The sequence below is a fragment of the Crotalus tigris genome, unplaced genomic scaffold (genome assembly GCF_016545835.1).
Source record: "Crotalus tigris isolate CLP2741 ecotype Arizona unplaced genomic scaffold, ASM1654583v1 scf7180000018323.1251302, whole genome shotgun sequence".
Lineage (NCBI taxonomy): Eukaryota > Metazoa > Chordata > Lepidosauria > Squamata > Viperidae > Crotalus > Crotalus tigris.
Genome location: NW_024096943.1, coordinates 534,319 through 547,500, shown reverse-complemented (window position 1 = coordinate 547,500; position 13,182 = coordinate 534,319). Strand labels below are relative to the sequence as shown.

The following is a 13,182-nucleotide window of genomic DNA, read 5'->3' as shown; positions in this document are numbered from 1 at the left end:
GCCTTACTAGGAACTGCTTCCATCCTGCGACGATACCTGTAATATCATCAAACATCCACATCTGCCTATCCCAGGTCCTGGGTAAGGACTCGATAGGTAGACAAAATGCCAAATCCAGTCTGAACATCTGGCTGACTGTGCGATGATCCCTAATAATAATAATAATAATAATAATAATAATAATAATAATAATAATAATAATAATAATAATAATAATAATAATAATAATAATAATAATTGGAAGGGACCTTGGAGGTCATCTAGTCCAACCCCCTGCTCAGGCAGGAAGCCCTATACCATTTCCGACAAATGGCTGTCCAGTTTCTTCTTAAAAACTTCCAGTGTTGGAGCATTCAGTGCTTCTGGAGGCAGGTTGTTCCACTGGTTAATTGTTCTAACTGTCAGGAAGTTTCTCCTTAGTTCTAGATTGCTTCTCTCCTTGATTAGTTTCCACCCATTGCTTCTTGTCCTGCCTTCAGGCGCTTTGACTCCCTCTTCTTTGTGGCAGCCCCTGAGATATTGGAACACTGCTATCATGTCTCTCCTTGTCCTTCTCTTCATTAAACTAGGCATACCCAATTCCAGCAACCGTTCCTTGTATGTTTTCACCTCCAGTTCCCTAATCATCTTTGTGTCTCTTCTCTGTACTCTTTCTAGAGTCTCAACATCTTTTTGACATTGTGGTGACCAAAACTGGATGCAGTATTCCAAGCGTGGCCTTACCAAGGCATTGAAGAGTGGTATTAACACTTCACGTGATCTTGATTCTATCCCTCTGTTAATGCAGCCTAACACTGTGTTGGCTTTTTTGGCAGCTGCAGCACACTGCTGGCTCATATTTAAGTGATTGTCCACTAGGACTCCGAGATCCCTTTCACAGTTACTACCATTGAGCAAGGTACCCCCATACTATACCTGTACATTTGGTTTTTCTTGCCTAAATGTAGAACCTTACTTTTTTCACCATTGAATTTCATTTTGTTAGATAGCACCCAGTATTCAAGTCTGTCCAGATCCTCCTGTATCCTAAGCCTGTCTTCTGGAGTGTTGGCTATTCCTGCCAGATTGGTGTCGTCTGCAAATTTGACGAGTTCCCCATCTATCCCCTCGTCCAAATTGTTGATGAAGATGTTGAAGAGCAATGGGCCCAGAACAGAGCACCCCACTACACACTTCCCTCCATGTAGATGCGGTTCCATTGAGGACTTGAAAAGGAAGAAGGTGTAGATTTTTTCCACCACAGTGCTTGAAAACAGGATAAGAATTAATAGGTGGAAAATTTACAAAAAGACATTTAAACCTGAAATTAGGGGAAATTTCCTGTCATGGGTGCTCCCTCGTTATAAGTTTTCAAGCAAATGTTGGACAACCATTTATCTGGGATGGTATGAAGACGTGTGTATGTGTGGTTGAACTAGAAGGTCCTTTTCAGCTTTATGATTCTTTAATGATTCTATGATTCATTTCTTGTCTTCTCCTGGGAGCATTAGGAGATAGCCCAACATTAAATTTTGAAGATCATCTATGCCAGTTGATGAAGATTCCCAGTCATCTTGGTAGAGTTATCTGGAGCTTGAGTCATGGCAACTGGACTTTTTTCTTTTTGGTTTGAAACATTTTGTTGCTTATCCAAGTAGCTTTTTCAATCTGAGCAAGTTGGTTACGGGGACCCCATATGTCACTCAGTGACATACTGGGCAAGATGGGTCAGTGGCATGATTGATAAAAGTCAACAACTTCTAAGCTAATTTCAATGAGAACTAAAGATGTGCCTTGCTCAATTCAATCTTTTATTATGGTCATGGACTAGAATTAAAAATTAAAACATTCAAATAAAACAGAACAAGGCATGATAGTGTATTACAATTAATGGGGGGAATCATTGATGGGTGACCAACATCTGCCTAATTTTACAGACAGTATAGCAGAATTTAGCTATGTTCAAAGAAACTGTGTCATACTGATCTGATAGCAACAGTTATACACAGAGAAGCTATAAAATGAGTCCATGAATCCTTATAGAAGGTACAGTATAGCTGAACATGAGCTGTGGTCTCAATGACCCCTTGTTTACAAAGGCACAATCTCAGCTCATGTGGGGCTTTTTTTGCATCAGCCCTCCAGAATGCTGTGGGGAGAGCATTACAATGTGCTAGAGTTAGCGCCCTCTGAAATTTAGAGACAGTTATATCTAAGTCTCTTGCTTGTTTGTGAACAGGGCCTGGCTGCTCAAGAAAACATTCTTGGAAGAGCAGACAGATAACATACCTTGCGGAACATATTCTGAAGCTAGTGTTGAAGCCCCAAAGTACAGTGCTGAATGTATGTAATCCCTGTAGTCAAAGTATTCCCATTGAGTATGAAGCTTGTTTTTCCCTTGCTTGTTGATCAAAGCTCTTGATGTTTGGAGATAGCAACCTCCCACCTCCTCTCCTCCAGCCTTGTACTTTCAGGCTCAGCAACAGAATGTAATGGATCTGGAGTGTTGGTTAATCATTTCAAAACATGTTCAGGGTGAGCAATTACTACAGGCTCTTTTCCAGCTTATCACTGGAAAGTGTTGAAGGAAATACATTCAGGGTGGTGGATGCTCCCTGCAGCCCCTTCCTTTTTTGAAGTTGCAAACTAAATGCCCTCTATTAAGAACCCATAATAATATATTTGAGAAAGTGGAGGAATGTTTGCAAAACATCTACGATATGGTTTGATCCTTCTCACTAGCTGGCAAAGGACAGTGCAAGGACTGAGGGAGGAATTTTCATTTAATCATTCTCAACCAGCACAGTTTTTCTAGACAATAAACAAAGAAGGAAGGTCCTTGCCCTTAGGAGCATGCAACACAAGCTTAGTCTCAACAGTGTTGATAGGAAGACAGGAAAGGGAGGGGAGTGAAGGGATAGGCAAGAAGAAGAAGAAATGTACAGATGCTTACTGGCATTCTTTGGGTTCAAGGAGGGTGCACCAAATGTTCAGGGCAAATGTCCAGGGCTGTCCTCAGTTGGAAAGCCTCCAAAGGCAGCTGGCTGGATGAGCATAATTTTAAAGTACACAAATGAAACAAGGCACCTTGTCACCTGAAGAGGGAAATTCCAGGTTGACATGCTAAGTTGAAGGGGACTCGCTGAAAGTCCATAAAACACAGACACTAATAATGCTTAATTGCACAATTATTTCTGTGAATATGGAGAAGCACTTAATGAAAAAGTGGATTTGATTCCTAGAGGACCAAGAGATTAAAGCCAATAGGTAACAACAGAATCTAGCAAATCCATGAAGGAATGGATATGATATAAAAAGGGCTCTCCCAGTAATACGTGCATATCCTAATATTGTCTTTCTGTAGTCAGAAAAACGAGTCTCCTTTTATGTCCTTGAAAGTTATTTCATGTGAGTACTCATACAAATTTCTGAAAAATACACCAAGAAAATAATTATTTGACCCACTTAGAAATTTTTTTATATTAGACTTTAAAACTTAGAAAGCTAGATTTTGCAATCTTCACATATTAATGTCAACTGACACAGAAGTATCCAATAATAGGCACTTACGCAGCATTTTTTATTTTTATTGTAATCTGGTTTTGCAGTTAGAACATCAACACTTTGCATCTAGTCAATAGAAATCTTACTACAACTGACCTTTAAAATGTTTACATAATTTCAAGCATACATATTTAATATTATTTTCAAAACTTTTTCTGCACTCTTCTCCAAACTGTACTATTCCCATGAATTTCTTTTTATCCACTGCACAGATAGATTGATACATTTATTTATAGGTAAAGCAACTCAATTAGCAATGTCATTGAATAAATTGCTAGCACTATTAATGAAAACCAACATAGAACAGTAGAAAATGGTAGAAAATGTAAATTTCCCATATCTAACAATAAAGATCTGTGAGTCAAAACTAAAATGAATATTTGCAAATATTTTATATGCATGGAAATGCCTGACTTCCACACACAACTTTTGAATGGGAACATTTTTAAATAAAAAAGAAAAACACAGTGTGCATGTAGAAAGTACAGCTTCATCAGAAAATAGACAGTTTAGTTCTGATGATGTCCATCTTGGTTTGGCTGACATCAATCAAGAAATAAATCTTCAAAAGTTAATATTATTGCATGTTCCCTATGAATCCTGTTAAACATTAGTTGCCATTACATGTCATTGTTGCATGTGATTTCATACCAACTAATAAGTACATTCGGCTGCTAATCACCACTATAATGTCAGGTTCAAAGAACCAGGAACACTCGCTGAGTTCAAAACACTACAGAGTTTATTATTGCTATCTGTACAAAAAAAAAAAAAAAAAAAAAACCTGGTTAACTAATGGCCAAAGCTAAACTGGTGCTAGATAAAGGTCAGTGGAATTCTCAGGGGGTTGGAGTTAGATCATTTATTGGGAGCACAAAGATTCCAAATTGATAACATGTTTAACTCTTTCTTAGAGCTCCGCCTGCTCATCTTTTATATATTACTTATTAAATAATCCAACTCTACCATATTAACTATCATGAAATGTCAAATACTATGATCAATTAATTACAATATACTAAACACAACAGCTCAGCAACATTTAACCAGAATATATATTCTGAGAATAACCAGAATTAGATTTTACAAAAAATGCTCACAATCAGATCATTTTTATTCCAAATAGAGTAATCTTGGATTACTCTAGACTCATTTATTCTACTTCACAGTTTCATAAGTTAATACCACTGTAAGCTTTTTAGGGTAGGCTATTACAAAAGATGCCACATCTTCTTTGTACTCTCTCTCTTTCTTTTGATCTTAGAAGAGAAACTTGGCATGTAATATCACCAAAGAACAGAGAGCATGTGAAAAATTATAAAAGTACTCATATACCTACCATATACACTGCTACATCAGGAGCATAGTATAGTCCTGTTTAGTTTTCCGCAATTGGCTGTAATAAAGCAGCTAGAGTTTTTTTTCCTATCTGGGAGTTGGACAGCACATACATACAAATAATTATTATTTTCTTCCTGCCTATTTATTGCTTTCAGAAGGAAAAGATTTGCATGGGCGTAAAAGGAACTTCAATGTCATCCACCCAATTCTTGTTTCCTTTACTGGTTCAGGTATTTAGAATCATGTTTGCAAGGTAACTCCAGTGGTGGGATTCAGCCAGTTCACACCAGTTTGGCAGAACCGGTAGCTAATTTTTTGTTGCCCAGGCCCAGAATGGACTTCCGAAGTGGCATCCACACAGAGAACCAGTTGTTCACATATTTGAATCCCACCACTGCCTAAGTCTGAGATATTGGCAAAATTAAATGCAGGAGGAAAGCATGATTTGTGAAAAATGGGAAGCTACTGGTAGGGAAAAGGTTAAACCCTCTCTCCTCATCTTCACTTTTGTAATGCAAATCATGGAGTAAATGTAATGTGGGCAACACACAGACATCACTGGACATTTTTTCCTGGAAAGGAGACAAAAGCCCCAGGAATTCATGACAGAAGTGTAGTTATTTTATTCGAGTGAAAAGAAAGTTGAATTTTCAAATCATTGTAAAGCTGCGGGGAATCTGAAGCAAAGAACCTAGTCAAATTAGCATAAGGAAAACATAATAAAATATGAAACAGTTTTTTTCCCATTCGCAAAAGATGTTGGTTGTGATTCAAAAGTAAGTCAGCAAGGTAATATTTTATTATTATGAGATCAAACAGGTTGTCTCACACACATTTTAAAAGCCTTTCAATTATGTAGACATATTTTCTTTTATAAACACAATTGTCATTGAAAAAAACAGTCCTCTAAACCAGTGCTTCCCAAACCTGGACATATTACTCTAAATTGGATAAAAGCAGTTTTTCTTTAAGTAATGACACACGAACCTATTACCCAATCAGAACAGGGGTATTTAAATTGACTTAAAGAGTTGTACTTATATTGGGTAAAAAGGACTTTCTAATAAGCAGCTTTGGGTAATGAAGGAAAAAATTGGGAACCACTGATCTAAACTATGTACTTAAACCTAATCTATGTAATTAGTAGTCAGCAAAGAATTGCAGAGCCAGTTTGGTGTAGCAGTTAAGGTATCAGGCTAGAAACTGGAAGACTGGGAGTTCTAATTCAGCTCTAGGCATGAATCCCGCTGAGTGACCTTAGGCCAGTCCCTCTCTGCAGCCCTAAGGAGGCAATGGCAAAGCACTCTGGAATCTTGCTGACAACACTGCAGGGATTTGGCAGGCAGGCAAGGAAGGAAGGAAGGAAGGAAGGAAGGAAGGAAGGAAGGAAGGAAGGAAGGAAGGAAGGAAGGAAGGAAGGAAGGAAGGAAGGAAGGAAAATCAAAACCCAGTTCTTTGGTTTTGGGCAACCCACAGAATGGGGTTACCCACTTATCCAAGAGAGTGTTTTCCAGAAGAGGACCTAATACTTCCTTTATGGAAAAGATGTTTCTCAAGCATCATGCTTTCAAGCCAATAACAATCAATGACATTATTAAGCTATAGGGAACTCATTGCTTGTCTTGAAAGGGAACAGCATGAGGAGTATGTACTGTGTGCATGTAGGTCTATTTTTGCAACTTCTTTATAATTTCCAATTTTAGATATTTTTATCTCCCAGAAAAAAAGACCCCTTAATATCTTGTCTGATTTTTGCTCCTAATTCTAGCCTCTAGCTGCTCAGACACCAAATCTGTTATTTCAACAACTACTGCCTTCATACTAACTGTAGTGGCATTGCATTACTGACTTGTGATCCCTACATTACATTCTATCAATCACTGTCTAAGCAGTGCTGTTCACTTGCCAAACACCTCCTTGAACTCCAACTTCAACACAGAAGAATAAATTAGCACAAAATAAGCTAACGCTTGCAGTGTTCCTTATTACTCATAATATATCCTCGCCTCAAAACTGGGCTTCAACACATTAACAATCTGTTCACAAAGCAGTAAACTCATTCATCAGAAGTCTTCTTCCCTTAGAGAACTACGGTCCTTAGATAAGAAAAGATTGTAATAAAAACGTACACTACATCATACATAACAGGTCAACGCGATTCCAGAATTACTCAGATTCCACAACAGTATGTCATTGTACAAACATTCAGATTTGACCAAAGGGACTAAGCAGTTTCTGCATCTCCAATTTTTAGTTGTCTAATCTGTGCCCGGCAATAAGCTATTCTGTTTCTCTGTGACATTACAACTGCATGCACGATAGCTGATGACAGCACAACCTCTGCAAGTGTCTATTGTGACATCAAATAGCATTAGCTATTTACTGCTAGATGTAGATTGAAAATTGTTCATATGATATTGGTGACAACCGAAGTCAACTTGCAAATCTGTCAACTCATCTCTAAGTAAGTGTGTGCACATAGAGGTAGATAGATGGATATATACCCACATGCATTCACATATAAATACATCCCTTCACAATCATTTTTGAAAACAGCCTGCCTTTTTCCCTCAGTTGGTGAATTACTTACAAAGACAAATATACAAGTTAATCAGACAGTCAAACTTCAGGGCACTTACTTTTCATAGTCATGCTTACAGTAGAGCTGCCTGTTGCGACAATAGCATGTTCCCGAGAGAGGCTGGAGGCAAGCAGCACACTTCACACAGCCTTCGTGCCAAGAGCGCTCATTCACTCGCAGCAGGAAGCGATCTGAGATTGGGGTGTTGCAACCAGCACAAACCTCCCGCATTTTCGATTCTGAGCCTAACGGGAGAAAAGAATGATAATTGTTGACAATCTCAGCAGACTTATATATGAGCAAATACATTCCACAAAGTTCAAGGTGAAAGTCTGGGGTACAGGATAGGGAACTGTAGCCCCCTCCCCCAGATCCTTTAGAATTTAGACATTAGCATGATTGGGTATTGAAATATCTGAAGGGGACAATTTTCTATCTTTGAACTGGGAATTTTACCATGAACACCATGTGATTCTGTGCTTGTCTTCTAAGAATCATGTGCCACTGAAATCTATTGAATTTACTTCTACTATGTACAGGATTGCAACCAGGTGCCTTATAAAAACATTCAGGTCCCAAGGACTCAAATAACAGATCTCAAGGACTCACCCTTATCCTGCAAGTAAATTATATGTAACTGCAAGTAAAATTGCATAATTCTATTTTATTTGCATGGCATGGATTAGACTTTTAGACTTTTGATGATTTGATCTTGTAAAATATGTATGCATTTACTATTAAGTGGTATGTATTACAACTACTTTTCAGGTGAGGTATATGTAAAATCACTTTTCAGCTGAGCTTGATTCCTGGTGATGTCATGGACAGATCACTAAAGTAAAGGATTTAATAGCTTGCCCAGTTTGAGAATCTGGAAATTGTAGTGGGCATAAATTGAATAAACAAAGAAATAAAATCCACAAGGATTCTATTTAATGTCCAAATCCTACTTTTTAACAAGAGATGTCACTTATTAACTTTGAACAATCCCCAAACCAAGCACCCATAAATGTCAAAGTTCCAACATAATAAAGTACAACAATCTAAATCCAAATCCTTCACAAACCTCAAAAATCAGAAAATATAATCATCCTTACCCTTCAATCTTTATAATTCTATTGTTACTATAAAAATTACTGCTGCTCATCTTCTCATAGTTTTCCATCTAGCTAGCTCTCTAGCAATTCGGTGCTCTCCAGATGTGCTAGATTTCAAATGTCATCCTCTAATGAGGCTGGGGTTGAAGTCCAACATCTGGAGGACAGCAGCGTGGGGAAGGCTAATCTAGTCCGTTTCCAGGATTTACAGATTGAAAAGATAATTCATTGATAATCTTTCCATTTCTGATATTTTTAACAATGTAAGCAGGACAGACTCATTTCAAACTGCATGTATGTGATATATGGCATCTTCCAATTAGGATTATCAGTGAGTTGACCTATTCCAGCCCTTCAATGGCTTCTCAAGAGGAAATGCAAAGATAAAGTTGTACACATGGGTTAAAAAACACCATCCAGCATTGAAGATTTGTTTTAGGAAGGAGCTAAATGAGGCATAAAACTTTTGTCAAATGGATTTTATTCCTCCTTCAGGGCTGAGTTTGGTGGATTCTATTAGAACATCTCATTTGCTTTTGGTCTTCCTGCTTTTATTTATTTATTTTTTTAATTTCATATTGCAGGCTCTATTTATTATGTACATCTCTGCCCAGTGGCTTAGACTGAAGCTCTGGCCATGTTGGCTATTATGCTTTGCAGGGTTTAAACTGAAAGGTGATGCAGGCACATCAGTCTATTTGCCTTCTTGTTGCTGGTTTTTAGCATATAAAAAGAAAACTGGTGCATGTCTTTTCCAGGGCAATGGTTTCTGATTGCTGGTGAAGATTTGAGGCAAATGCTGGCTGGTGTTGCATGAATAATAATAAAAAAAATCTAGGTTAATTGCTTGAATGGTCAGTTGCTTCATTGATCACCAGATGCTGGTTCGTCTACTGGTTTCCTCCAGTCAATTGAACTTATTAACAGAGTACAAAGGAAAAGTGTATTGAAAATTATAGGCAAGTAACAAAGAGATCGCAAAGCACAGAGTTACAGCGGAGCCATTAAATGAACGTTGAGCTTAAGATAGTCATTGCTAATTCATTCTTTGAATAAAGCAAAAGAAAATTAGTATACCAGCTAAGCAGAAAACATATTTATCCACATTTATCAAAATTCAGAAAAATTTCTTCACAAAACAGACTTTTAAAAAAGATAGGCATAATTGTTCCAAGTACAAAAAGCAAGCTGATTTTAAGAAAGGGCACTGAACGAGACTAGGCATCATCGTCTTAGGAAAGAAAATTTTCACTTTGAGACAGAAAGCTGGGGGTGCCTCTTAAGATGGGACTTGTCACATGGAGTTTTGATAGCAGGCATATGTTAAACATTTAATCTGACAAGATTAAAATGTATTGTAAAATTCTGTAGCTGAATCTCATTAGGCACCTGTAGATCTTTTCCTACGGATTTTCAGTACTCCCACAGTATACAGAACAAAATATTAGATCAAACTCAAACAATAAATCAGACTTCAGACTTATTTTAAAACAGAAAAAAGCAGAACTATAAACCTTTATATTTTACAACATTTAGATATATTTCCTGCCCACTGAAACAAAGAAATTCTGGTCTGAGAATTCTCACAAGGAGACAAACATAAGAGAAGCCCTCTTTCCCATTTGCACATTGATTATTTGCCTCATTGTGTGATGAGAGCCACAAGAAAGTCCTAAAAGAATTCACAGACAGCATCTTTTGCAAGAAAGCTTTGCCCTTTGTACCTTAGGGAAGTTTGTTCTGTTTGATCACTCCATATTTAAATTATTTATTTCAGAACTATTTCATCGTTTTGTAAAATGTTTTGGGAGTGTTCCACAGGATGACAAGTACAGAAATATTTCTCATAACTCTATAACAGACTTCAAAGCTTTTATTTTGGCTTCAATTTGTCTAGAAACAAATGAGAGGCTGCTGATAATGGAATTCTGCTGATAAATTGCAACCAAAGCAGGGCTCTTGTTTTCCATGCAAGTGACCACTTACAGAATTGACTGTTGCCTCTTATTACTCCTGCCTGAACTCAGTTTTAGCTAGATGTAGAGCAACACCTGGTGTTATATATGAGCAGCAAATTATTTCTTATATTGTTATCCTTACACCACTACATCCAGAGACAGGTGCTTTGGGATGTTCCTGCCTTGGGGACAGAAAGAATTTGTCCCATATGCTATATATATATATATATATATATATATATATATATATATATATATACACACACACACACACACATATATATACACACACACACATATACACACACAACACACACACACACACACACACACAAATATATATATATATATATATATATTATATTATATATATATAGACATTAAGGAGATAGGTAAAGGTATTTGTGAAGATAACTCAAATAAGCAGGGGATTGTGGTCCGAGATGAAGAACTAGATTTTGACAGGGAGAAAAAAGTGAAGGAAATGATTGGTCCATTAGTGGGTGGAAGTGGCAAGAAGGTGACAAGCAACAGGGAGAAAGCAGAACTATTTAACTCATTTTTTGCATCTGTCTTTACACAAAGGGAAAAAACAGACCAACCTATCAAAAATAGTGCCATAAAAAACAAAACAGAAACACAAGTTAAGATAGGCAAGAAAATGGTTAGGGAGCACCTGTCCAGCCTAGATGAGTTCAAATCGCCAGGACCAGATGGATTACACCCCAGAGTTCTCAAGGAACTGGCAGATGTGATATCGGAGCCACTGAACTATATTTTTCAAAGATCCTGGAACACAGGGGAACTACCAGAGGACTGGAAAAGAGCTGATGTAGTTCCCATCCTCAAAAAAGGAAAAAAAATGGATCCAGGAAATTACAGACCTATCAGCCTGACCTCAATACCTGGGAAGATCCTGGAAAAGATAATCAAACAACGAATCAACGAACACCTAGAGGCAAACAAAGTCATTACTAAAAGCCAACATGGGTTTGTCAAAAATAGATCATGCCAGACAAATCTTATTGCATTCTTTGACCAAGTGACAAAATTAGTGGATCAGAGGAATGCTGTGGACATAATTTACTTGGACTTCAGTAAGGCATTTGATAAAGTAGATCACAACCTACTACTTGACAAGATAGAAAAATGTGGGGTAGACAGAACCACCACCAGATGGATCCGTAGCTGGCTGACCGGCCGTACTCAGCGAGTGGTCCTCAATGGAACTGCATCTATATGGAGGGAAGTGTGTAGTGGGGTGCCCCAGGGCTCTGTTCTGGGCCCAGTACTCTTCAACATCTTCATCAACGATTTGGATGAAGGGATAGATGGGAAACTCATCAAATTTGCAGACGACACCAAGCTGGCAGGAATAGCCAACACTCCAGAAGACAGGCTTCAGATACAGAAGGATCTGGACAGACTTGAACACTGGGCACTAACTAACAAAATGAAATTCAATGGTGAAAAAAGCAAGGTTCTACATTTAGGCAAGAAAAACCAAATGCACAAGTACAGCATAGGTGGCACCATGCTCAATAGTAGTAACTGTGAGAGGGACCTCGGAGTCCTAGTAGACAATCACTTAAATATGAGCCAGCAGTGTGCTGCAGCTGCCAAAAAGGCCAACACAGTGCTAGGCTGCATTAACAGAGCGATAGAATCAAGATCACGTGAAGTATTAATACCACTCTTCAATGCCTTGGTAAGGCCACACTTGGAATACTGCATCCAGTTTTGGTCACCACGATGTAAAAAAGATGTTGAGACTCTAGAAAGAGTACAGAGAAGAGCAACAAAGATGATTAGGGGACTGGAGGCTAAAACATATAAGGAACGGTTGCTAGAATTGGGTATGTCTAGTTTAACGAAGAGAAGGACAAGGGGGGACATGATAGCAGTATTCCAATATCTCAGGGGCTGCCATAAAGAAGAGGGAATTAAGCTATTTTCCAAAGCACCTGAAGGCAGGACAAGAAGCAACGGGTGGAAACTAATCAAGGAGAGAAGCAACCTAGAACTAAGGAGAAACTTCCTGACAGTGAGAACAATTAATCAGTGGAACAGCCTGCCTCCAGAAGCAGTAAATGCTCCAACACTGGAAGTTTTTAAGAAGAGACTGGACAGCCATTTGTCCGAAATGGTGTAGGGTTTCCTGCCCGAGCAGGGGGTTGGACTAGATGACCTCCAAGGTCCCTTCCAACTTTACTATTATTATTATTATTATTATATATATATAAACTCTAATTCCGGCAACACAATTCTCTCTGACCGTGCCTGAAAATCCATTGAGAAGAGAGAGAAATTTGATTTGTAGTAAAGATTGATCACTGTTTGGCTGCACCTTCTCAGGGCTGTGTGGGGCCTGAAGTATCAAGCAGCCCTGGATCATTTCTTCCACTTGCACTCCTATAAAGTGTTGCTGACTCCTCAGTGGTGCAAATGTGTATCACAATGTTAGGGTGTGATTAACAATAAACCCCAGCAAAATTGAGTGGTTCTGGATTTTTTTTTTGTTTTGTTTTCTCTGGTTTACGTGAGATACCATCTTTAATTCTTGCCAAGTTTGCACTTCTCAGGACAGACCTAATGCTTCATCTTGGGCTCCAATTGGACCATTCCTGGACTGAGAAGCCATGCTCACCATTACTCAGGCCTT

The 13,182-nt window shown here is 38.2% G+C and overlaps 1 protein-coding gene across 1 annotated transcript in view; it reads right to left on the bottom strand.

Annotated features, from left to right (window-relative positions):
* The window catches only part of LOC120311167 (LIM homeobox transcription factor 1-alpha-like), a 96,491-nt gene that overhangs the window by 66,680 nt on the left and 16,629 nt on the right, over positions 1 to 13,182 (bottom strand). Inside the window, exon 3 of the mRNA XM_039350356.1 lies at positions 7,524 to 7,710. Within this exon, the coding sequence (XP_039206290.1) occupies positions 7,524 to 7,710 (187 nt within the window). The remainder of the gene's footprint in view (positions 1 to 7,523; positions 7,711 to 13,182) is intronic.